We start from the raw sequence: 26,108 nt of genomic DNA on the forward strand, positions 1-26,108 counted from the left end.
CCTAGTTGCGCCGCAGGCGCAGCTCTCAGGAGACTGGTTGGGTGGGGGTTCGGGCAGTGACGCTGGGAGACAGGGATGAACCCGGTGACAAAATTGAAACTGAATCCTTAGGGGCTATTTAAGCAGCTCCTCTTTGGCTCCTGGGACCACGGAGTTGACAAGGTACCAGTTCACCCAGGTGTGTAAAAAAGCCCTGGGCTCCTGAAAGGTGCGCAGGGTGCTTACTTGTATTGCCCTTAATAGTGATTATTTCTCCGTTTCAGTTCATTCCGGTGACCCAGTGCATGTATGTAGGTGCAAAAAAAAAAAAATAGGTGCATTTGTCAAGTGAGGGAGTGCAGTTATTTCTCCATACAGGACTGGGGGCTATTCTGGAGCACAGTCAGTGTCGAAGGGTTTGGGGGGGAGGGCGAGTACGCCGGGGAGCTTCTCACCCTGTGGCGGAGCGCTGACAGTTAACAACAAAGAGGCAGATACAATATTGATTGTTCAGTCATTGTGGGGACCCCAGTAGGGGGTAAAATTGCAGTGTGCCTGAGGTTGGTGGGGAGGAGGGACTGGCCAGACGGTCGTCCTCCACTCTACTGCCCTAACCTGCCACTTATGCATTGAGGTGAATCTTGGGGAGGCTGGCTGTGTTCAGGTACCCCGGAGGGCCGTTGTGCTATGCAGTGGCCAGGATTTCTGATGGAATTTAAAAGTTTGTAATTGTTGCTGTAACACGTTGGGGCCTGATGGCGCAATGTGCGCAGCTGAGCGTCCAAGTGTATGGTCAACTTGAAGCAATGATTAACTGTAAAGTGATACAGAGTGTGATGATATGCATAATAATATATAAATACATTTGTATATCCAAGTAGGATAATGGTGGTCTCCTAGTAGATGGTGTAGAATTTTGGATTTTGATGTGAATAAATTCTGCGCCTTGGACACCAATAATTGGTTTGCTGATTCCTTTGGCTTGTTATTACATAGGGCATCACAGGGTCGGGCGGTGATGGATGATATGAAGTGCTGGTGGGGAGAGAGAGTGTCACGATGTCTGCACCCTATGTGTGAAGCTTTTTTTCAGGTGATTGAGCAACGGAAGGCGGCAAGCACGATAAGTGAAAGTGGAACCTTGTATCTGTGAGCCTCTCAGTCAGGCAGCTGCTGCAATAAAACCATGTTGCCTTCATTGTGCTGCTTGCCTGAGGCAGGGACACGCTTCAGGGTAAAACAGCAGGCATTTAACTCAGTTATGCATTTATGTTTCCAAAATAAACAGCCAAACAAGAAAGTTCTGCTCGCTGTTGAACTGCATCATGCGAGCACTGTGATAAACTCACTTATTTCACTGTGTTTGGCACAGGCGAATGTGGTTTTTCACATCCTTGCGTGCACGCTTTGGGTCAGCCAGTGCCCGTACCACGGCACCATGCAGAGGCGCAACTAGAACCAAATTTCGGGGGGGGGGCGGGTAGAAGGGGCAGATTCTTCCAGCAATAGGCAGAGTGGAGATGCAGAGGATCTTAGAAGGGGTGAAAAAACAACAAAGCCTCATTAACAAGCAAATGGTCTTTTAACCCCTTCACTGCGGCGGCTATTCCGCCGCAGTGCTAAGGGGGCGGGGCGGAAATGCGGTGGGCGCATGCTGGTGACGGAACCGCTCCGTCACCAGTGTCGGTTGCGCTGTGCTTATGACGGAGCGGTTCCGTCATGGCCCCGCCCGCTCAATAGAACGCTCAGCGCAGGCGTGGAGCATCGGGCGGGCCATGACGGAACCGCTCCGTCATCAGCACAGCGCCACCGCGGCTGATGACGGAGCGGTTCCGTCAACAGCAGGGGAGGGGTTAAAGACCTATGAAGTACTCAGGTGTGCAGCAGTGTGTGTGCCGGGGAAGCTGTCTCAGCCCGGCCTGCTACACACAATGGGGAGAATGGGCTGAAGACCATTGAGCCTAATGGGCGTTGCGCGCCTGGTACCTTGGGTTACTGCGCTTTGTTCAACTGACAGCCGGCACCTACTTTTGCTTTCTCTCAGAGCAACAAGGGAGGAAAGTTACAGGTGGAAATGTGAAGCAACGGGCAGGGCCGGAGGGAGGCCAGGGAGGGGGTGTAATAATGGAGCAAGAGGTTAAAACAAGGGCAGGGAACGGTGGGGGGTGAAGCGACAGCACACAGTGGGAGGAGAATGCAGTAACACAGGGACAGCAACAAGCAGAGAGCAGAAACAACAAGCGTTCACACATGTGAAGAGCAGCCGTTGAAAAAAAATTAAAAATCCCTAACCATAAAGTAAACAAGCATTTGCAATGCAACAGATCTCGCATTTACACGAGTTTGAGCTATTGGCATTGTAAATGACAATGCTTTTTATTTATGTTTTGTTTTTGGAAACATATATAAAACACATTGTCATTTACAAGGCCAATAGCTTAAACTTGCATAAATGCGAGATCTATTGCATTGCAAATACTTGTTTTGTAGGCAACTGGATACCTTCACCAACAAGTATCTATTGTATGTTGTTCTAAGCTAAATAACAAATAATAATAATAAAGATGACAATGATAATTATTACTAATATTAATGTGATTATTCGTATTGTTGTTAATATTTTTACTATCATAGAAATTATTAATATTATCTAGTGAAAATCCTCTTTTATAATTGTATGTCTCTCTCAGTTTTATTTAGTTTCTGATTTTATGTCTAAATATTCGCAGACTATTCCCATTTTATTTCCATTCCATTCCATTTTATTTCCATTTCAGATGTTTCATGGTGAAATCAGAAAAGCATGTAAGAGTATGTAAAGCAGTGATGTTTAAAATATTCCAAAATTCCTTTAGGAATAGGCCCCACAGCAATCGCTAGCTAAATTGGGGATGGTATGATACGCTGAGGGGATGAGGAAGGGGAAAAGGAAGGAAGGAAGGAAACACAAAGGAAGGAAATATACAAGGAAGGTTGAAATGAAGCATGAAAGACTGAAAAGAAAAAAAGAATGAAGGATTGATGGAGGGTACGAATGATAAATGGAAGAATGGAAAGATCAATTGGTGAAAGGATGCAGGGAAGGAAGTGTGAAAGGATGGAGGGACGAGTGAAAGGATGAATGATAGAAGAGGGAAATGAAGGTTGTTTCCAGGATGATTCATTTGTGAATGGAAGGATTAATGGATGGATGAAGTCGTGGCAGAGAATGGATGGATGGAAGAATGGCAGATGGAAGGTCATGAGAGTGGATGGATAGAATGGTCAACCGATAGATGGAAGGGTGAAAACAATAGATGGAAGGGTGGATGGAAGGGTGGGAGGATGGATAGATGAAAGGGTTGGAGCATTGGCTATAAGGGTGAAGAGAGCCTTACGAGGACGGATCCGGCTCAAATGCTTCACTCACTTGATATAATTAGTGGAGTGGTTCCAAGCAGGGGTATTTTATGTTTCTGGCTACTCCCTTGAACCACACTCTCTCCCTCTCACACAAACACACAGTCAAAACCAGTGCGTATGCTGCAAAGTAAAGGCTGAAAGATGGCTAAAGACGGATATGTGTTTACACATAAACACGGGAGCATGCTTCCTAAATTTACCATGCACACTGATTAAAACAAAAATGGAGAGAAAGTGTTGGGCAGACTGGAGTAGAACCCCTCCTGGAGCCCAACCTCTATGTGTGCTACATCTTCTAGCCCCCTCACCCCGAACTTTCAATCCTCGTGTGAGCTCAGACTAGCATAACTAATCTGGCCTATTTGGTAGGCGGCTGTGGCCAACAGAATACAATGGTGTTGCTATCCCTGTAAAGGCTGGATAGTAAAGTTACATTTAGTTTTAATTGAAAAAGGCTTCTGTGGTGCGTGGACGAGTGGAAGTGTGACCAAGCAACCGGCAGTTTGTTAGCTCATTACAGAGTACGACGTTCTCCAGCTTTCATTTTCACTAGATTGTGCTAAGTTTTCGGGTAAAAAAATCTTGTTCCAAAATGAGCATTAAGAAGTCTACCCTGTACTCCCAGTTTACTTGCGCTCATGTTCACACTTCTCAAGAAGGACGTCTTGAGGGGCACAGACTTGCTCGGTTTGGTTGTGGAGAGACGAGACTGTCTCAATGCACTGCTGATGGCAATAGCGGTACAAAAGGGGGTGGTGATGGACAGAGCATCTGAATCAATCAAACACTCACACCCAGTCAAAAGATCTGGGTTTAATCCATCACCGTTCTTTAGCCCACTCTGCCACCCCAGTTCAGACATGGCTATATGCAATCAGTCTGACCCTGTGCCTCATGGGAACAGTCCAGCCTGAACTGCCAAGCCATGTCTTCCCTGGACCGGAAACAAGCTTCCGAGGACCGGTTTCTGGCATTCCAGCCGTCTTCAGCCCGGCTTGCTTGAATCCAGTGGCAAAGTGAGCAAGGGACTCACGTCTGAGCATACCCTGCCACACTTATGGCGGCCAAAAGCAGTACAAAAGGGGGTGGTGATGACGGAGCATCTGAATCAATCAAACACTCCCACCCAGTCAAAAGATCTGGGTTTAATCCATCACCGTTCTTTAGCCCACTTTGCCACCCCAGTTCAGACATGGCTATATGCAAATCAGTCTGACCCTGTGCCTCATGGGAACAGTCCAGCCTGAGGTTCCGTGACAATTGTAAGTGGTGTTTTCGACTCGCACGAATATGGTCGAGTCTAGTATCTATGAACCGCAAATCACGAGTTTAGTAAGTGTGCGCAGTTTCGCTGTGCTAACTTAAACCGTTCGTTTGTTATGTGGGCTTCTCATCTGTACCCACGGGTTCCATCTTAGATACGGCATCCATTTTGTCTCTTGCCCTCAAGTAGTCAGCGAACGGACGCTGTCCGCTTCGCGACCCTGGGACTCCCAAGATATTTGCGGAAGACACATGTCCTTTGAAAGTGTCTTTATGATGAGGGGGTTGCTACTGTAAGGCAGATGGCGCCGCTCGAGGCTCATCTTGCCGCACGGACTTATTGTCTCAGCCGTGCATCTCATTAGGCACGTCCCTTTGATGCCTGTATCTCGTGCTTCCCGACACCTCCCCTTTTACACCCTTTCCGATCTCCCCACTGTCTCCGTCTTCCTCTGCACCTGTCTTCGTTCCTGTTTCAATCTACTTTACTGCTGATTGGAATTTGCTAATGGTGGGAAGATGGGTTTTTACAGTTGGGAACCGCCAAATGTTTCCGCACTTATGTTCCGGACCTTGTATGTTTCAAAGCGACCAAAGCGACCCCTCTGGGAGCTAGATGTGGGAACTGAGTTGTAAACCTTTGTGTTCAATGTTAGCTTATGGGTAAAAACTGTATAAAAGGAGCGATCCACAAAACCAATTTGAAGCAGTCTCCCCAAGTTGCACGTGGTGTACTTGCCGTGACTTCTGTGTTCCCTGCAGTAAATAAACCTTGACTCTTTGACGCCGAAGGAAGTGTCCCGTGTCTCTGTGACTTGTACGCCGGAGCAGGTTACCCACGAAGGTTTCAGGTGTTGTGCCCTGGCACCGCTGGGTCCAAAAGAACCCAGTCCTTCAGTTGGCGCCCAACGTGGGGCTGCATCAGTGGTACCGGTCCAAGCCCGACGATCGTGAGGAACTTCGTGTGAAATCTCCGAGGGAAGGTGCACCCCGCTTCATCGATCCTGTTGTCGAAATAAGTGGCCCGAAGACTTTTCCCGCGAAGATTCCCGCCTCCTAACGGCTGCGACGGACTGCTGCCCTGACTGTAGACCTGTTTTGGCGCCTGGCGTAGACCTTGGTATAGCGAGACGATTGACGGGCCTTCCTGAGGACGCCATTGATCTTTGAGTTAAGTATTTGTGGGTCGCTCCCAGAATCCTTGGTTGTAAACACTTTAGCGAGTGTTTTTGTTGTAGACACTTTAGCGAGTGTCTTTGTTGTAAACACTAGTGTTTGTTGTTGTTGTACACGCTGTGTGAGTGTTTTTGTCGGTGACACTTTGCTAAGCGTACTTTGTTGTTGTATTTGTTTGACGACTGCAGCCGCCAAAGACCGAGGGTTTTGTTCTTGCTGGGACTTGGTAAATCCCGTAACCCTTGAAGTTTGTGAAACTCGGCTAGCGTGCAAGATGCCTGGTCGCAGTACTTTGTTCAGTTGCTTTAGACCTTGTGGTGCGGATTCCCTGCTGGAGGACTCGTGTCCGATACCTCCGGTAGGAACTCCTACTTATGACCTATATAGCAAACATGGGCTAGGCCCGATTGCTTTTAACGATTATTGGATAAAATATACAAAGAAAGACGGCGATCTTCGTTGGCCACCTCATGGTAGCTTCGAAGCGTCGATCTTAGATAATTTGGAAATAAAGTTGTTCGAACGCAAATCTAGGCCGGCCATGTTTGATGCCTTTCGGTTGTGGCGCAAAGAAGCCCGACAGAAAGAGATCAGACAGAATAAACGTAGTGAGCGAGATAATGTTGCTACTATTGTTAAGAAAGCTGAGCAGTTTCAGCGTGATAAGGAGGATAAGGATAAGGAAGTGTTTGAGAGGTTGCAACGTATGACCATAGATAAATGCTATCCTGCTTTGCCTACGGAGTCGGATAAGAAGGAAGAGGCAGTTGAGGATCCTTTAATGTCCTATCTTATGAAGTCGCCACCTCCGTACGTACAGGGTACCGCAGCTCCTGTGGTCCCTGCCGTACCTGTTCTTCCACCTGTTATTCCTCCACCAGTTCCTCAACCTGCACCCGCTCTTCCGACTGTTCCTGCTCCTGTGCCCGTTTCTATTCCTACTGCTCCTCCGCTTCCACATACTCCTGCTCACACTACTGCTCCTGTGTTGTTAACCCCTGTTGTTGCTAATGTTTCTACTCCTTCTCTTGTTAGTCCTGTGTCTTATTTTTGTCCCTCTACTCGTAACCGTAATTCTCCCATTGCGGCTAGCTTCTTTCAGTCGCTCGGACCTGTTTTTGGGTCCGCTGGTTCTGATGGCCCACCGCAGAGGCGTAGTCAGCTTCCTGGTAATAGGGAACGCGCTGCGCTGTACAATATGGCGATGGGTTGGATGGACAATCCGCAGAGAAATCCACCCCGTGTTGTTCTTGAAACATTTAGTCAATTCAACATACCGACTCAGAGATATGTGTTTGACGAAATGTGTAAACTTTTATATGATCAGATAGCGGCCGTTGCGCCTGACGAGGTGCTGACCGCCCTGTCTAATCTTCGGCTTCAGTTCGCTACTGGACTGATAGTCGACACTAATGTCCGACGTGCTATCGAGCAGTTGCTGTCTTTTCGTCTAGCTCCTATTCCTCACGCACTGTTTGTTGAGGATCTTGAACGCCAACAATCTGAGTCTGGCCAATATCCTATGCGTGAAGTTCCGCCGGTTTGGGTACCCGCTGATAATACCGATGTTAATAACCCAATAGCGGCACATTTCCAGAGAGTGTGGATACACCTCCCATGGAAACGATCGGAAGTGCTTCAGGTGAAACAAACTTTGCCCGATCCTCGCAAAAATCCTGCAGGGTATTATAAGGAATTATCGCAGCTCGTAGATGCTACGGTAATGAATCTTGCCGATATCGACATGTTGTTTGGCAATGTCGTACCGCAACCGGTATGGGCCAAGATTCGTCACCAAGATCACGCAAATGAGTTAGGTGGTGATTGGGCTGCTATTACAGCGGCAGACGCTGGACAAGCGGCTGCTACTAAACCCGATCAGTTGATTGAACTTCTTCCCCAGCGGATCATTACGTTAATGAAAACGCTCATGCCAGCTATGAGGGTAAATTGGGACAAGTTGTCAGCCTGTAAGCAGAAGAAAGATGAGAGTGTTTCAGACTTCTTTACGAGGTTTGAGGAAACATTCGTTGATCATAGTGGACAGGATATGGGTACTGAGGGTGGACAACGGCTGTTTGTGGATAAATTTGTATCGAACTTATTGCCCGACTTGTGCAATAAATTGAAGAATTCAGAAAGTGCGTGGGCCGTTTCTACCTCAGCTCAGATTCTGGCTACGGCACAATATTACGAAAATAGAGAAAAAGAGGAAACTGACCGTGCTGCTAAAAAGACAAAAGAGCTGAAAACTAAAGTGTTGTTACAACAAGCATATCCGCCGCGTTCTAATCAGAATACTTCTCATCAGAATAGATCACAGTCGCAATCGAATCGATCGCAGTCGCGTAATGATTCCTCTTTCAACAGATCTTCATTAGGGTACAATCAATGTGCTTATTGTAGACAGGAGGGACACATTAAATTTGATTGTCCTGCTTTGAATGATCGTAATAGTGGTAATTCGTCTAGAGGAGGCCGTGGTGGTTCACAGAATGCATCACGTGGTAGAGGTCGTGGTGCTCAGAACGACCGCTCTGACAACTCATCAAATTCTAATAACTGTTTCGATCAACGTGGATCGTCACAAGGACGATCGGCGCAGTACAATGTAGACGATTATTACGTCGATCAGGGAACTGACGACAGTAATTACTAGGACAGCCAAAGACAAGGAGAGGGAGTGGTATCAGTTCCGGTTGATCAGAGAGGGCCTTACGTCGCAGTTGCTACATCGGGCGTCGTTGAGCCTTTTCTGTTGGACACTGGTGCAGCGAAAAGTTCTATCATGCATTCGAAACTCCCTGGCGCACCTTTGTCTGGCTTAACAAATGTATCCGTTGGATTCTCTGGCGCCCCCGTTAGCAATCCAGTTTCATGCCCTTTGCCCCTTAAAATTGGGCCTCGTGAGCTCGAAGCTCCGTTGATTTTAACCACTGGTTGTGGCGAAAATCTTTTGGGTCTGGATTTGCTTAAACGTTTGTATGCAACTTTGTATTGTTCTCCTGCGGGTGTAAAGCTTACGTTCGGAGAGAAAGTAGTCTCTCCCATGTATTTGTCCCTCGATAAGCTTCCACCGGAATTGGATTCTCTTCCTGCGTCTTTGTGGGCGACGGGTCCAAACGATGTGGGCCTACTTGATATCTCCCCTTATGTTGTTCAGTTGAAATCGAATGTGCGATTGCCACGTATTCCCCAATATCGTATCTCCCTGGATGGTGAACGAGCTTTGTTAGCGATCATTTATGATTTGATCGAGAAAGATGTTATTGAGGAGACACGGGGAAACGTGTGCAACAGCCCTGTACTGCCCATTCTTAAACGTACTGATCCTACCAAACCGCCTGTTTATCGTTTTGTTATCGATTTACGGGAGGTGAATAAAATTGTGATTCCTCAATTCCCTGTTGTGCCTGACATCACGGCGCTACTGACTCTGATTCCAGCTACTGCTTCGTGGTTTTCGGTGATTGATTTGAAAAATGCGTTTTTCAGCATCCCGATTGCCGAAGAGAGCAGGGACCTTTTCGGTTTCTCTCTTGGTGGACGTAGCTTCCGGTTCAAACGCGCTCCTCAAGGCTACTGTGAAAGTCCATCGATTTACAGTCAAGCTTTGAAGGGTCAACTGGATGCGTTTAGGTTGCCGGTTGGTGCGGCTTTAATCCAATACGTCGACGACTTATTGGTGGCTGCTGATACTCAGGACATTTGCAAGATTGCTACGGTATCGTTGCTGCAACATCTCTGTGAGTTAAATCACAAGGTGTCACCTTCTAAACTCCAATATTGTTGTCAAGAAGTAACCTATCTAGGTCACTTATTGTCAAAGGAGGGAAGGAGATTGACCCCAGAGAGAATTGCAGCGATTGCGCGAATGGCTGTGCCACAAACCCAGAGAGATGTGCGTGCCTTTCTAGGTATCACGTCGTACTGCAGGCAGTGGATTCCTAATTTTTCATTGCTAGCGAAACCATTGGTGGCTCTTACGTGCAAAGATGTTTCAACTCCTTTACCATGGACGGAGGAATGTCAGAAAAGTTTTTCTGAATTACGTGATTCATTGTGTTCGGCTCCTGTGTTAGGTACCCCTGATTACAGCAAGCCGTTCACGTTATATGTTCACGAGAGGGAAGGTTGTGCGTTGAGTGTCTTAACGCAACCTTTTGGTGGTAAGCAACGTCCATGTGCATATTTTTCCTCGACCTTAGACCCAGTAGCTAGAGCATTGCCGAGTTGTTTGAGAGCAACTGCGGCAGCTGCGGTCTCCATCCGACAATCAGCAGGATTGGTCATGGATAATATGCTTACGGTGATGGTTCCGCATGCAGTCGATACTCTTTTGAATCGAACGAAAACTCAGCACTTGACGAGTGCGAGGTTATCTGGGTACGAATTGACGCTCTTGGCAAGCCACATTCAGATAAAACGTTGTAATGTCCTAAATCCGGCAACTTTGTTACCGATTAGTGCAGAGTCAGATGAAGTAGCAGAACATGACTGCTACTTGCGTACAGAGGAGGAAACAAAAGGTCGAGTGGACCTTAAAAACACCCCATTGGAAGACCCTGACGGCACCCTGTATGTGGATGGGTCATGTTTTAAATTACCGAATGGTGATGTGACTACTGCTTATGCTGTTGTGACGTTGAATACTGTTGTTGAGACTGCGAGATTGAATCAGAATTCTGCCCAAGCTGCAGAGCTGATTGCTCTTACTAGAGCATGTGTATTAGCAAAAGGTAAACGTGTGAATGTGTACACCGATAGTCAGTATGCTTTCGGTGTAGCGCATAGCTTTGGACGGTTGTGGCGAGAGCGTGGTTTCTTCACGTCGCATGGCACGAAAATACAGCATGGCCAGCTCGTGAACGATCTTTTGGATGCATTGACTTTGCCTGCTCAAGTTGCAATTGTTAAGTGTAGTGCGCATCGTAAGGTTACGGATGATGTTGGTCGTGGTAACGCGTTTGCAGATGAGATTGCTAAGGAGACTGCCCGGAACCTTAGCACTCGAATGTATGTGACGAGTTCGGTTAGGTGGCCTACAGAATCAAGTATGTGTGAGAATACTATAGAGAGCGTGAAAGCAATTCAGAATGAGGCCACTGATACTGAAAAGACGAAGTGGAAAGAAAGTACGGGAAGGTTGGATGCGAATGGTTGCTGGATTGATTTGTCGGATCAGAAAAGATGGATGTTACCGGATGCGTATGTACTGGCCGTTGTGACAATGGCACACGGGTTAGCACATATTAGCGCGAAAGGTATTTGCAAGTTGCTGGCTGATGTGTGGAAGAATGATGGTATTACGAAGTGTGCTGAACGTCTGGTGAAGAATTGTATGGTGTGTATAATGTACAATCCTGGCAAAGGAACCCCAACTCCCCCTGGCAGTTTTGCTCCTCCTTCGTATCCCTTTGAGGTGATCCAATTGGACTTCATCCATATGGAGCGATGCAATAACCTGAAATACGTTTTGGTTGTGGTTTGCGCATTCTCCCGATGGATCGAGGCCTATCCCCTCAAAGATAATACTGCTTTGTCTACTGCGAAAATCCTACTGAAGGAATACTTTCCTCGGTATGGAATGCCTAGAGTCGTGTGGTCAGATAACGGAAGTGAGTTTGTTGGAAGTGTGATGAAGAGTGTGTGTAAGGGCCTTGGAATTAATCAAAAATTCCACAGCGCCAATCATCCCCAGTCAGCTGGATTGGTTGAAGGTTACAATGGTACCCTTAAACTAAAATTAGCAAAGATTCAGGCTACGAGTGGACTTTCGTGGCCTGACGCTTTGCCTCTAGCACTACTGTCAACTAGGGCGACTGTACACTCCCGAATAGGGCTTAGTCCCTATGAAATAGTGTTCGGCCGTCCTGCGAATGTGTGGGGGGTTCCTAGGCCAGGTATATTCGTTGATCTTGAGTATCCGATGTTGATTGACTACTTACATGACTTGACTGCTAAACTGAGGTTAATTCATCAACAGGTTTACGACGCCTTGCCGACGCAGACGGAGGGTCCAGGCCACCAGCTCCAGCCCGGTGATTGGGTTGTCACCCGTAATTTTTCACGCAAGAAGAATCTGGACCCCCGTTTTGTTGGACCTTACCAGGTGCTCCTGGCCACGAGGACTGCCGTTCGTCTTGAGGGGCGGAAGAATTGGGTACACGCTACCCATTGTAAACGAGTCCCTATTCCTTTGCCGGCAGACCCGTGGGTGAGGAAAGGCATTGCGTCAACAGAAGCAGAGACATTGCCGGCGTTTGTACCTTTTAGCGACGCACAGCTTGTTGGTGAACACTCAGCGCAGCAGAAAGCCACTGTTGGAACATTGTCAGCAAAAGACTCAAGACCAAATCAACAAACTGATCAGCAGGACGCTGTCTCCTCAACGGATCCTTTGTTCGACGAGCAGACACGTCCCGGGAAACATCGATATTCTTTGCGTTCTCATACTAAGGACAAATAAAATTTTTTCTTGCTTTGCTGAAACTGATAACTGCAATATCTTCGTTTCCCCTGATCAACTTTGAACAATTCGTATCATTGACACTTGTTTTGTACATATATTAAGATTTTTTCTTGTATCTTTTTCCTTCCTCAGCTGAAATATTGTGCTAAATAAAATACATATTGTGTATTGAGGGCCGTAGGGCCGCGCGCGTACTTCCTTCTGGACAGTAGGTCTTGACGCTAGGTTAAAGGCCGTCGGTTCCTAGGAACTCCTGGGGATTGACTATTGCTGCACAGAACGAAGTGCGTCAAGAAACGTTGCGGACGGTCGTAGGGAAATGGCATTTTCGAAGCTGAACGATTTGGAAGGAGCTCAGGCGTACAGAGTCAAACTGCAGAAACTTAGTCGTACTAAATGTTTTGTATTCCAATTGTTTGTACTGTTTTTAACTGCTTCTGCATTCTTGGCGGGTGGGGTGTATTATGCTATGTCTTACTTTTTGCTTCCTACCCCTACTCCTACTTCTTACCCTAACCTTACTTCTACTGCTACTACTGCTTCTCCCCATTCCTTTCATATTTTACCGGAACACGAACAGGCTAGACGTGTAGAATTCCGCAACAATTCCTTTATCCAGCTCCTCCATCAGCATCAGTTAGTGGTTAACACTACTAATTGTTGGGTGTGTGGGTTGATGCCACATACTACGGGTAAGGGAATCCCATATCTGGTGTTACCGTATAGTTCCCAAGGGTCAGCTCGAGCATACCAAACAATGCTTTGAAGCGCACTAGGTTTCCACCCCACTCCAGAAGAACGTTCCCCCAAACCTGGTCCTACCTCGTATCAGTGGGTGCTATCGATGGCAATACAGGATTTGGAAGATGAGATCCATGATGCTTTTCTCATCCCTAAGGAAGAGGTACAAGCCTATAGGGTCCTGAGTAGAGGGGAATATAGTATGTTCACTAATGAAAAGCAGCTTCAAAGCTCGCCTCCAATATGGGTCGTACCCCACACTGGTAATCTTTGTCTCGTGGGTCGTGGTTCGCAAGCCTCACTTGGAGTCAGTGCTTGCACTGAAAGTTACGTTCTGCCAATGTCCCCGTCCCCTGTGTTTCTGGCTGCCAAGGGTACGTACTTCATCTGTCATGATCGTGCATATACATGGTTGCCCTCAGACTTCATGGGCTCATGTTTTGTTGCAAATCTGTTGCCTCCGACGTTCACTGTAGATGCTGATTACCATAAGACTAGAGTTGTACGAGGCGTAATTAGCGAAGAGGATACTGCCGGTCAAGAGGCAGGAGACTTTTTCAAGGGTTTCCTCCCGTTTTGGGGACCTATGGTTAATAGTAGGAACCTGAGACATTTGACTCGAGTGGTAGAATCGACAGCTAATGTTACTGCCAGTGCCCTTGGTAATATCACCTCAGAACTTCAGGCGGAGAGACTTATGACGTTGCAAAACCGTATGGTTTTAGATGTCGTCTTGGCGGATCGCGGTGGGGTATGTAAAGTGATCCATTCGAGCTGTTGCATTTTCATACCTGATAATGCTCCTACTGTCTATCAAGCCATCTCGAAGTTGCATAAGATCTCCGAATCCATACACGTGGATGTAGGGGATTGGACGCTACTCGGTTGGTTTTGGGGCCTGATGTCGACTTGGGGTTGGAAGATTCTGATGATCATCGGGGTTGTGGTAGTGTTCCTGTTCACGTGTTGCCTTTGTGTGCAGTGTGGTCCTGCCTTATGTGGCCTCTGTGCTAAAACGTGTATGAGACAACCACCTGTTACCAAGGGGACTCGGTCGGACAGAGCTATGCTACAACGACATCTTGATGGTCTGATGAATATTGAATATGATTCCGACTAGTGCTTGCCTACATGAGGGCAAAAGGAGCGTCTGAGGTTCCGTGACAATTGTAAGTGGTGTTTTCGACTCGCACGAATATGGTCGAGTCTAGTATCTATGAACCGCAAATCACGAGTTTAGTAAGTGTGCGCAGTTTCGCTGTGCTAACTTAAACCGTTCGTTTGTTATGTGGGCTTCTCATCTGTACCCACGGGTTCCATCTTAGATACGGCATCCATTTTGTCTCTTGCCCTCAAGTAGTCAGCGAACGGACGCTGTCCGCTTCGCGACCCTGGGACTCCCAAGATATTTGCGGAAGACACATGTCCTTTGAAAGTGTCTTTATGATGAGGGGGTTGCTACTGTAAGGCAGATGGCGCCGCTCGAGGCTCATCTTGCCGCACGGACTTATTGTCTCAGCCGTGCATCTCATTAGGCACGTCCCTTTGATGCCTGTATCTCGTGCTTCCCGACACCTCCCCTTTTACACCCTTTCCGATCTCCCCACTGTCTCCGTCTTCCTCTGCACCTGTCTTCGTTCCTGTTTCAATCTACTTTACTGCTGATTGGAATTTGCTAATGGTGGGAAGATGGGTTTTTACAGTTGGGAACCGCCAAATGTTTCCGCACTTATGTTCCGGACCTTGTATGTTTCAAAGCGACCAAAGCGACCCCTCTGGGAGCTAGATGTGGGAACTGAGTTGTAAACCTTTGTGTTCAATGTTAGCTTATGGGTAAAAACTGTATAAAAGGAGCGATCCACAAAACCAATTTGAAGCAGTCTCCCCAAGTTGCACGTGGTGTACTTGCCGTGACTTCTGTGTTCCCTGCAGTAAATAAACCTTGACTCTTTGACGCCGAAGGAAGTGTCCCGTGTCTCTGTGACTTGTACGCCGGAGCAGGTTACCCACGAAGGTTTCAGGTGTTGTGCCCTGGCACCGCTGGGTCCAAAAGAACCCAGTCCTTCAAGCCCGAACTGCCAAGCCATGTCTTCCCTGGACCGGAAACAAGCTTCCGAGGACCGGTTTCAGGCATTCCAGCCGTCTTTAGCCCGGCTTGCTTGAATCCAGTGGCAAAGTGAGCAAGGGACTCACGTCTGAGCATACCCTGCCACACTTATGGCGGCCAAAAGCGGTACAAAAGGGGGTGGTGATGGACGGAGCATCTGAATCAATCAAACACTCACACCCAGTCAAAAGATCTTGGTTTAATCCATCACCGTTCTTTAGCCCACTCTGCCACCCCAGTTCAGAAATGGCTATATGCAAATCAGTCTGACCCTGTGCCTCATGGGAACAGTCCAGCCCGAACTGCCAAGCCATGTCTTCCCTGGACCAGAAACAAGCTTCCGAGGACCGGTTTCTAGCATTCCAGCCGTCTTCAGCCCGGCTTACTTGAATCCAGTGGTAAAGTGAGTAAGGGACTCACGTCTGAGCATTCCCTGCTACACTTATGGCGGCCAAAAGCGGTACAAAAGGGGGTGGTGATGGACGGAGCATCTGAATCAATCAAACACTCACACCCAGTCAAAAGATCTGGGTTTAATTCATCACCGTTCTTTAGCCCACTCTGCCACCCCAGTTCAGACATGGCTATATGCAAATCAGTCTGACCCTGTGCCTCATGGGAACAGTCCAGCCCAAACTGCCAAGCCATGTCTTCCCTGGACCGGAAACAAGCTTCCGAGGACCGGTTTCTGGCATTCCAGTCGTCTTCAGCCCGGCTTGCTTGAATCCAGTGGAAAAGTGAGCAAGGGACTCACGTCTGAGCATACCCTGCCACACTTATGGTGGGCAAAAGCGGTACAAAAGGGGGTGGTGATGGACGGAGCATCTGAATCAATCAAACACTCACACCCAGTCAAAAGATCTGGGTTTAATCCATCACCGTTCTTTAGCCCACTCTGCCACCCCAGCTCAGACATGGCTATATGCAAATCAGTCTGACCCTGTGCCTCATGGGAACCGTCCATCACCACCCCCTTTTGTACTGCTTTTGGAATCCATAAGTGTGGCAGGGTATGCTCAGATGTGAGTCCCTTGCTCGCTTTGCCACTGGATTCAAGCAAGCCGGGCTGAAGACGGCTGGAATGCCAGAAACCGGTCCTCGAAAGCTTGTTTCCGGTCCAGGGAAGACATGGCTTGGCAGTTCGGGCTGGACTATTCCCATGAGGCACAGGGTCAGACTGATTTGCATACAGCCATGTCTGAACTGGGGTGGCAGAGTGGGCTAAAGAACGGTGATGTATTAAACCCAGATCTTTTGACTGGGTGTGAGTTTTTGATTGATTCAGATGCTTCGTCCATCACCACCCCTTTTTGTACCGCTTTTGGCCGCCATAAGTGTGGCAGGGTATGCTCAGACCTGAGTCCCTTGCTCGCTTTGCCACTGGATTCAAGCAAGCCGGGCTGAAGATGGCTGGAATGCCAGAAACCGGTCCTCAGAAGCTTGTTTTCGGTCCAGGGAAGACATGGCTTGGCAGTTCGGGCTGGACTATTCCCATGAGGCACAGGGTCAGACTGATTTGCATATAGCCATGTCTGAACTGGGGTGGCAGAGTGGGCTAAAGAACGGTGATGGATTAAACCCAGATCTTTTGACTGGGTGTGAGTGTTTGATTGATTCAGATGCTCCGTCTATCACCACCCCCTTTTGTACCGCTTTTGGCCGCCATAAGTGTGGCAGGTTATGCTCAGACGTGAGTCCCTTGCTCGCTTTGCCACTGGATTCAAGCAAGCTGGGCTGAAGACGGCTGGAATGCCAGAAACCGGTCCTCGGAAGCTTTTTCCAGTCCGGGGAAGACATGGCTTGGCAGTTCGGGCTGGACTATTCCCATGAGGCACAGGGTCAGACTGATTTGCATATAGCCATGTCTGAACTGGGGTGGCAGAGTGAGCTAAAGAACGGTGATGGATTAAACCCAGATCTTTTGACTGGGTGTGAGTGTTTGATTGATTCAGATGCTCCGTTCATCACCACCCCCTTTTGTACCGCTTTTGGCCACCATAAGTGTGGCAGGGTATGCTCAGACGTGAGTCCCTTGCTCGCTTTGCCACTGTATTCAAGCAAGCCGGGCGGAAGACGGCTGGAATGCCAGAAACCGGTCCTCGGAAGCTTGTTTCCGGTCCAGGGAAGACATGGCTTGGCAGTTTGGGCTGGACTATTCCCATGAGGCACAGGGTGAGACTGATTTGCATATAGCCGTGTCTGAACTGGGGTGGCAGAGTGGGATAAAGAACGGTGATGGAATAAACTCAGATCTTTTGACTGGGTGTGAGTGTTTGATTGATTCAGATGCTCCGTCCATCACCACCCCCTTTTGTACCACTTTTGGCCACCATAAGTGTGGCAGGGTATGCTCAGACGTGAGTCCCTTGCTCGCTTTACCACTGGATTCAAGCAAGGAGGGCTGAAGACGTCTGGAATGCCAGAAACCGGTCCTCGAAGCTTGTTTCCCGTTCAGGGAAGACATGGCTTGGCAGTTCGGGCTGGACTATTCCCATGAGGCACAGGGTGAGACTGATTTGCATATAGCCATGTCTGAACTGGGGTGGCAGAGTGGGCTAAAGAACGGTGATGGATTAAACCCAGATCTTTTGACTGGGTGTGAGTGTTTGATTGATTCAGATGCTCCGTCCATCACCACCCCCTTTTGTACCGCTGCTGATGGCAATAGACACCTCCAGACAGCTGCAGGGTCACAAGCACACACACGCAGAGCAGAGGTGACGTTACAGGCCAGGTGCTCACGCAAAATCGGCGACAGAAAATCATTGGGTGTGCACTGATTAAAGACAAGCATTTGCAATGCAATTGGACTTGCGTTTACGCAAGACCTATTGCATTGCAAACAGGAGTGCGGGCGGGCAGGGGCAGGGGGGCGAGAAGACATGAACAACGGGATTGGGGGTGGAGGGGAGAGACGGTATGGACTGCGGGAGGGGGGAGAAGGCATCGGCAGATAGAGAACCTCATTAAAGAAAATAGTGCTCACAATCTAAATAACATATACCATTCAACACTCGAAGTAAAGGGGCCAGTAGGCATGGCATGTCCGTCATAAAGAGAGACTAAGAAGCCTATAAACGAATCAGAAGGCAGCATTTAGGAAGGACAAATACACAAGCCAATGAAAAAGATGGGTGGGGGAGTCGGCGGGGCATCCTTCACATAGTGAACTACCACAGATCAACCCCAGAGCATCACTTGCGCACTGGCTGAGGGCTCGCCCTAAAAAGCAGAAGCAGACAAGTTGTGTGGCAATATTGCATACAACAGATCATCCTGCACCATAAGCAGGACTTGTGACCTAAAAAAGTTAAATCTATTTGGTGTCTCTAGCGAAGCGATATCCCATCTTGTTAGTCCTGGGCGTAAGTAATGTATCTGTCTTTCATGAGAGAGATCATGCCTATACCTTCATTTTTTCATCTGCCTAATTGATACTTTGCGACAGAGGAGAGACACATCTTAATGTTCAAGCCTGTAGGCTTGCTATTTCTGCTGGTGAAAACTGTTAAAGTCAGTGGGCCTTTATTATTGATTTGTGAAATTTTTGACAAAACTGTAGGTCTGACTATTTGATTGTGAAAAACCTAATTTTGATGTAGTAGACCTTTTAGTGAGTATCACTGTTTTGTCAGGTCAAGGTCTGCAAGTGCATAATATGTTACATGTAGTAACGCAGACAATGGAAACAGGCAAGGTGTTTCTTAAAAGCTTTCACAAGCTCTGGTGGTATATTGATTTACTACATATTATTAAGGAAAATTCTCTAAGTCAAGCCCAAAGTACCTCCATGGGCCAGTCATAGCTACTCAGTCTCCCATCTATCTGAGAGTCAAGTGCTAAAAGAGGTACCCGGGCCCAGTTTCATGGTCAATAGTACAGAGTCCCCAGGATGCATGAGCTAAAAGGCTCTCTTTGATGCAACTGAGGCCCATCAACTCCTGCTTGCACAGGGGCCTGACAATAGAATAGAGATAATCTGCAGTCTCTTTTACCCCAACAGGCAGAACAGGGGTTATTTTACAAACATTATTTCAATATCTTTGGAAACTTGTTAGGCTAAGTTCAGTTCATGGTACCAGCAGCAGATAATTTCATAAAAAGGTTAGAAGACAGCATACATGCAGTTCTCCAATAATACATTTTATCCAGTCGGGGAATATGTATGATCATAGTAACTAAACATTAAACATGTAAACATATTACCTTCTTTTTCAATTCAGGTATAGTGCTTCTTATCCATGCCTAAAATACCCTGAGAAATTTAAGATTATCTCTTGTTTTTTTCTTTCTTCTCTAGACAAACACGTTTCAGTGTATATTGGCCACAGACGGAACTCATTCTTTTGGATTGCTGAAATATTCAGAAATGCTCTGGATGCGAGGTCGGAGGATCTATCATAGGGCTTTGATAGGATTCACAAATGGTGCAGGATATTTTTACAATGATCCGATAACCAAGACAAATAAAACGTATGAAGCAGGAGGAAGATACAGACCTCATCAGGTACCTGGAAACACAAACCAGACTGGGCAGTGGGCTTTCAGACTCGATTTGAGTAACAACACTATCAAGACCAGTTCGCATCAGAAATGCTGGCGTTGGTACCTCTCTGAACCCGCCCATTCCCTGTGGAGTGATGGACTACCTGCATGTCCCTGCCACAAATCCCAGGTGTTATTCGACGGGGCTTTTGTTTCTGAGATCCTGCCTTCCACGAATGCAAGCCTTGTCAGAGCCTTACGAGCAGCACAAAGTAATGGAACAGTCTTTCAGTCTATCCTCCCCAATCGGTTTTTGGCCGGACGTCGGTGTATTTACAACACAGATGGATACCTTACCTATGGCATCAGTGAACGCTACTTTGTCTATGTACAAGATGCGCAGGGAACCCAAGAACACATAGGTAGGTGGAGGTGACTAATCTACCATGTTTCTTTAGTTGAACTATGTATCAGATTTGTGCATGATTTACTGATCACAATACTTATACAGGTAGATTCATCATTGAAAAATCGGCTCGCAAAGGGCCAGATTCTGAGAATCTGGCCCTTTGCAAGCGCAATTTTTGCATTTGGGATTCATCATCCCAAATGCAAAAATCGGTAATTGCGAATTCGCTAAATTGCGAGGAATTACATTTAAGGAATCTCTATTTGAGATTCCTTAAATGCAATTCATTAACCATTTTTAAATTGTGAAATCGCAATTTCGGTCCGCTATTTACCGCGAGGTCATACCTCGTGGTAATTAGCGAAAACTTAGAAAAATGCTTTTAAATGCATTTTTCGAAGTTGCATGTTGCACACACACATGTCCTTTGGACGTGTGTGTGCGCAACACCAATGTAGATGACATTTCAGGGGTGCTACAGGGTGTCCTTTGGACACCCCTAGTACCCTTGAAATCGCATCCTTATTTGCGATTAGCAAATTGCTAATCGCAAATAAGGAATAACTCCCCATTCATTCCTATGGGCCTTAGGCCCATAGGAATGAATGGGGAGTTATTCCTTATTTGCGATTAGGCCCATAGGAATGAATGGGGAGTTATTCCTTATTTGCGATTAGCAATTTGCTAATCGCAAATAAGGTATGTGTAGGAATCGCAATTTATTCAGCGATTCCTACATGAATCCCGTTTTGCAAGTCCTTAATAGCGATTCCTTAATAATCGCTATTAAGGACTCGCAAAACGGGACTTTGATGAATCTAGGGGATAGTGGTGTTAACAGTAGTTACATGGCTACAAAATTGCAATTCAAACAAATTGACCAGGAATTCTTAGAAAGGCTGGGTGTAGAAAGGAGTAAGTATGAAAATAATATCCTCTCTAAACCCTGCATGGAATCAAAAACATATTAATTAGACGAATTAAAAGAGCGTGAGTGGATATTCTTCTGATCATCACCATCAGTATTATCAGTTTCTTATATTTCCATCGAATCCATGGACAACTGAGTGGGTGAAACAGTTGTCAGATAATGTTCCCTGTACTGGAATAGACTAGTCTTCCTGCACTAACTGTACGTAAGCACATATATTGTTATGCAAACGTTTCCGGGCACATTGTTCCACATTTCTTTGAAAAGCTTCACCACAGGTCCTAACTTAGTTGACTCTGGGTGGAACCAGAAGCCCTTTATCACTGAATTGTCGTTTCCAGCAGGAAAAATGTAATGTAAGGTTTGTTTTTATACCATGGGACATTGATATATATCCCAGTGCATATTAGTCAAGATATTCAATTCTCTCCTGACTAGGCAGTCAGAGGTGAGAGCACCTGGAGGTCAAAATATGGTTTAGAGGTGCAACACCAGGTATTTCTTGCACGACCGTATTTTTAATCACATTAATGTATGTAATCTCCTTCTTAGCCGAGCCAGCCATTAGCACATTGCTGAATGCACATCTGGGCTCCTAGTCCTAGTATAGTTCTTGACAACATGGTTCTCTTGAGCTCCATAAGGATGGGAGGCCTTGATGATGAAGCTTGATGTGACCAAAGAATGCTGCACTAGTTTCATTTGATTGACACTCCTGAGACATATGTGAATCGAGTATTACTCCCAAGGTCTTAACGTTGTCTTTATTGGGAATAACTGTATAAATAATTGAAGAGTGTCCTTAATCTTCCTCGGTGTATAGTTTGGCATTTGGAAAAAACGTTTTTTATCCTCTATTCAAGCTCAGCCAGATTGGGAGAATCTATTTCTGAGTGGGTTGGAAAATGCAATTCACCAAGTTGTGGTACAAAATCTCCTGTCAGATAGATAATAATCTGACTATTGTACATATAATTATGGTAAAATTCAATTATATTTCTCAGTAGTTCCTATAACAATTGTACACACACATTGAAAAGCAAGGGAGAGAGATATGAACCATGTGGTATACCACAACTAACTGGTTAGGTACTAGCCATGGTTTCCCACACCTACACTTGACAGGATCGGACAGCAAGGAATGAACAGATGGTGAGGTGTCAGCCAAATGTGAACCCCCAATCCCGTAATGCCAATATTGCATCATAATCTTTTGGTCAAGGGTAGAAAATGTGGCAGAGAAATTAAGTATCATGAACAGGCCAGGATTCCCCAAGTAATCGGACTCAAAATTTCACTATGGACATCTATAAGCACGGTCTGTCTAAAACAATCCCCCAGATAGTCATGTTCATCACTGAAACCTTGCAACTGGACCGCAGCAGCCTTCTCCAACACTTTCAGTAAAACAGGAGTGTTGGGTATAGGTTAGGCCATTTTGAGATTTAGTGGATAGTAAAGGGTGTAATCTAGGCCCTCTTCAGTTCCTTTGGTGTTTTACTAGTGCAGTAGAAGGATGTATTTGCTAAGTGCATAATGAAAAGCGGATAAGCTGGAAGGAAGACCTAATTACACTAAGGGACAGATTTTCTAACACTTTGTTCTGGGTGTGCCTCACAAAAGTGACACAGAGCAACGCAAAGTTAAGGGATTTAATTTTCAGCACAAAACTTATTTTGCACTGAAAAGTAGCCCTAAAGGTAACACAAAGTAGCATGATGCGCTACTTTGTGCTTTTTTGTGTCAAGGGAGCATTCCATTTGGGGGGGATGGGAATTTCCATTGCTATTGATGCAAAGGCCTATATACTAAAACAAGTGTACAGAACTATACATCCAAAATGTACACCCCATTGAGACAGGTGTAACTTTAGACACAAGTTTTCTTTACTCCAGCCTTTCCAACCTTGCATGTGTGCTGTACGGTAACTAAACTAGCATGTTGCAATAGAAGGAGACCCTTCCAGTACAAAACCCATGGCAGACATCAAGCACAAACCCTTGCATTATAGTGCTAGGATGTGTGCATGTCACAAGGCAGCCAAAAGTGTACCGGCGCAGGATGATAGAGAAACAGCACCATAGCTTAGTAAATATGCCACTCTTCTCTCTCCCTTTGATGCAATGAAGCGCAACATCTTGGGATCACTTCTTTGTAAATTTGCACCTGGATTTATAGGGGCCCTCTTCCCAGACAGTTGGATTCATGGCTCATTCAATACTACTGATTTCCTTCTCTGATATGTAACTTGAATGGGTCTGTTGACACGGCTTAGATCCTTCATTATTATGTCTTTTCCATGACTTAGGATGTATATTTCCATTTTCATTACTCGGCTAGTGGATACAATTTTATTGTCAAAAACGGCATGCTTTCACTGGCGCCACGGCCCTCAACTCTCCACATAAGATGGTGCTGTAATAAAGGTCAATATTGCACCGAGCACCCTTTTCCGGCGCGGGCCATCTTTAACTGTCAGCCATCATGCACGCGCGCAGAGACCCTCCTGTTTGCATATGGCAGACTCTGCCGCTGGCCGCGCGACGCGAATGGCAGATAACGCGAGACAGCGTCCTAGTGCCACATGCCTCGCGAGCAGAACGTCAGCAGCGCGCCGGACATGGTGCCGCCCCCTTTAGGAAGTGGCCAATGCAGGGTGAGCGTGTAGGGGGGGAGGCGGACCCAGGGCCTTTATCTAGGACAGCGTGGCTTTGTCCGCCCTCTTTCCGCTGCGTTTCTTCCTGACTGCTCTGCGCTGTTCGCTGATTGTCCCTGTCCGGCCTCGGTGGGCCGCCCTGCGCCTGCCTGCCTCGCTGGTCTTGCGTCTGGTTTTTAACCTCGACGGGTTTGCGGTGAGTGCGGGTATTCATGGGCGGCGGTTTGTGTGGCCCGGGGGGCCGAGGGAGAGCGTGCCGGGCAGTGTTTGTTGTGGTGGTGTTCACACGTGTCCTCTGCGGCTTTTGTTGTGCGCAGGAGTCTGATTGCTCGGTGTTTGTTGGATGTGTTCGATGCAGCCACTTGGCTGTTATGGCTTTGTACGTGGCCTGGCTGTTTGCAAATTATTTTCGGAAATTTTGCTGTGGGAGGTACGGGAAGTTGCGTCCTTTACTCTCGTTGTCTGGGTGGCGCTGTTGGTGGTAGAGCACAAGACAGTGGACGTGGTTGGTGGTCTGAGCTCGCTGCAGACGGGGCTGTGGTTTGGCCTCGTTTGAATAATTGGGGTGGATGGACCATGGAGACGGCATGCTTTATTGGCGCTAGCTGCTGGGGGATTCTGTCTTGCTCGGGGCTGAGCTGGCTGCAAGCGTGGATGGGGTTAGCACTGGTCGAAATTTTGTAGTTGATGTTTGTTAGAACCGGCTGTCTCTAGTTGGCAGAGGTATGTACTTCTGACAAATAGGGACACTCCTTTTCTAGTCAGGGCAAGGGGATCACACCCTTCGATAACCCCTGCTCACCCCCTTGGTAGCTTGGCAGAGCAGAACAGGCTTATCTCAGAGGCTGTGCGTTAAGCAATTATGACCACATACAGTAACACAGTGAATACGCTACAAATGGACACGACACCGTAGTATTATAAAAATAAGTATTTTTATATAAGGTTTAGCACAAGACCAAAATAACGGCAAAACTGTACACAATCGGAATAAATACGTTCGGGAAGGAAAAAGGATAGTTCAAAGGTAGTTTCTTCTGTAGCACAAAAGTCTTTTAGTATCAAGCAAATCTTCTTCTTGGAAACACAGTTCTTAGCAACAGGGTAACTCACACGGGAGCTACACAACGTCGAGGCAAAGATAATCCACAGGTTCGGCGACGACCGCGAGGAGCGCTACGTCGGGCCTGGAGTCACACGGACCCCCAACAACACAGTACCTTAGGAAAATGAAGCACCCGATGATCAGCGGCGTCGAGCAATCCGGCGTCGCGTCTTCGGTGTCGATCAGGCCTCAGCAGGCGTCGTCAATGATGCGGTTGCACAGAGTGAGCAGCGCTCACGGCGTCGAAGGGCACACGGTTGATGCGATCAGCAGCGGGGCAGACACGAGGTCCTCTGGAGTTAGAGCCGTACTCCCACTCACTGGCGTTGCTGCTGGCGTCGGTTGGGCCCAGCGTCCGGTCGTCGTGATTGCTGGTCCTTTCAGAGGTGCTGGATTCACACTTCCAGCAAATAGCACTTTTAGCAGATGAAGTCCTTTAGCCCTGTGACTTCAGCTGGAGACTGGCACTCTTCCAGTCCTTGGAGATTTTCTTAGCAAGCGTGAGAGTACACACACAGTTCCTCTCTCCTGGTTCCTTGGCAAAAATAAAGAAGCACTGCAGGATTCCCCCAACAACAGCACACTGGCAGAAGGGGTAGGCAGTCCTTTAGATCAGCAGGCCTCTTGTCCTTGGTTACAGGGTTCCTTGTCAGAAGTGATCTGATTTCCTAGTTCAGGGGTCCTTCTCTTATACCCCTTTTCGTCTTTGATCCCTTTGTCTATGCCGGGGATTTCCCAACATCCTGGGTCTGTGGTGGGTGGAGCTAGGCAGTAGCACCTGGCCTATTCATTGAGCCGGGCCGGGTCCTCAGACGCCCCGCAGGAGGTGGAGCCAGCATTGATACTGGCAGGAGCAGAGCTATCGCCCTCCTGGCAGGAGGTGGGGCTAGGATCGTCCATGGCAGGCATAGAGCCATCAGTCGCTTGGCAGGAGGTGGAGCCAGCATTGTATCAGGCAAGGCAGGCTATCAACAACTACTCTCCCCCTACTCTCAACGTAAATGTCCCACTCATCCCACACTGACTCATCCAGACCTCTTGGAGCCACCCAGCTCCTGTCACACACACGCAAGACCAGCAGAGACCAGATATGGTTAGACAAGAAAATAGACACTTTCTGAAAGTACTATTTTCGAACCCAGAGTCCAAAAACCATCCACACCAACGGATGCGTAATTAAACCCCGAGTTCAGGGATACCAAACTCGACATTGCACCATACTCTCCGAGCCAACTAGGACCATAGCATTAATAATCCCGGCGGCCCATTCTAAGCAATGGAGGGCAGGCTACCTCGCAATAGTGAAGCACGAAGATGGCGGTACTTCACTATCAGGACAGGCCAACTTGGTCAGGCGTGTCCTACCTTACACTACAATGCAC

At 47.3% G+C, this 26,108-nt stretch overlaps 1 protein-coding gene across 1 annotated transcript in view; it reads left to right on the forward strand.

Moving 5' to 3' along the window:
* LOC147709194 (uncharacterized) overlaps nt 1–26,108 on the forward strand; it is a 575,919-nt gene that overhangs the window by 182,160 nt on the left and 367,651 nt on the right. Inside the window, exon 8 of the mRNA XM_086925447.1 lies at nt 19,441–20,047. Within this exon, the coding sequence (XP_086781573.1) occupies nt 19,441–20,047 (607 nt within the window). The remainder of the gene's footprint in view (nt 1–19,440; nt 20,048–26,108) is intronic.

This window comes from Lissotriton vulgaris, chromosome 6 (assembly GCF_964263255.1).
Source record: "Lissotriton vulgaris chromosome 6, aLisVul1.2, whole genome shotgun sequence".
Lineage (NCBI taxonomy): Eukaryota > Metazoa > Chordata > Amphibia > Caudata > Salamandridae > Lissotriton > Lissotriton vulgaris.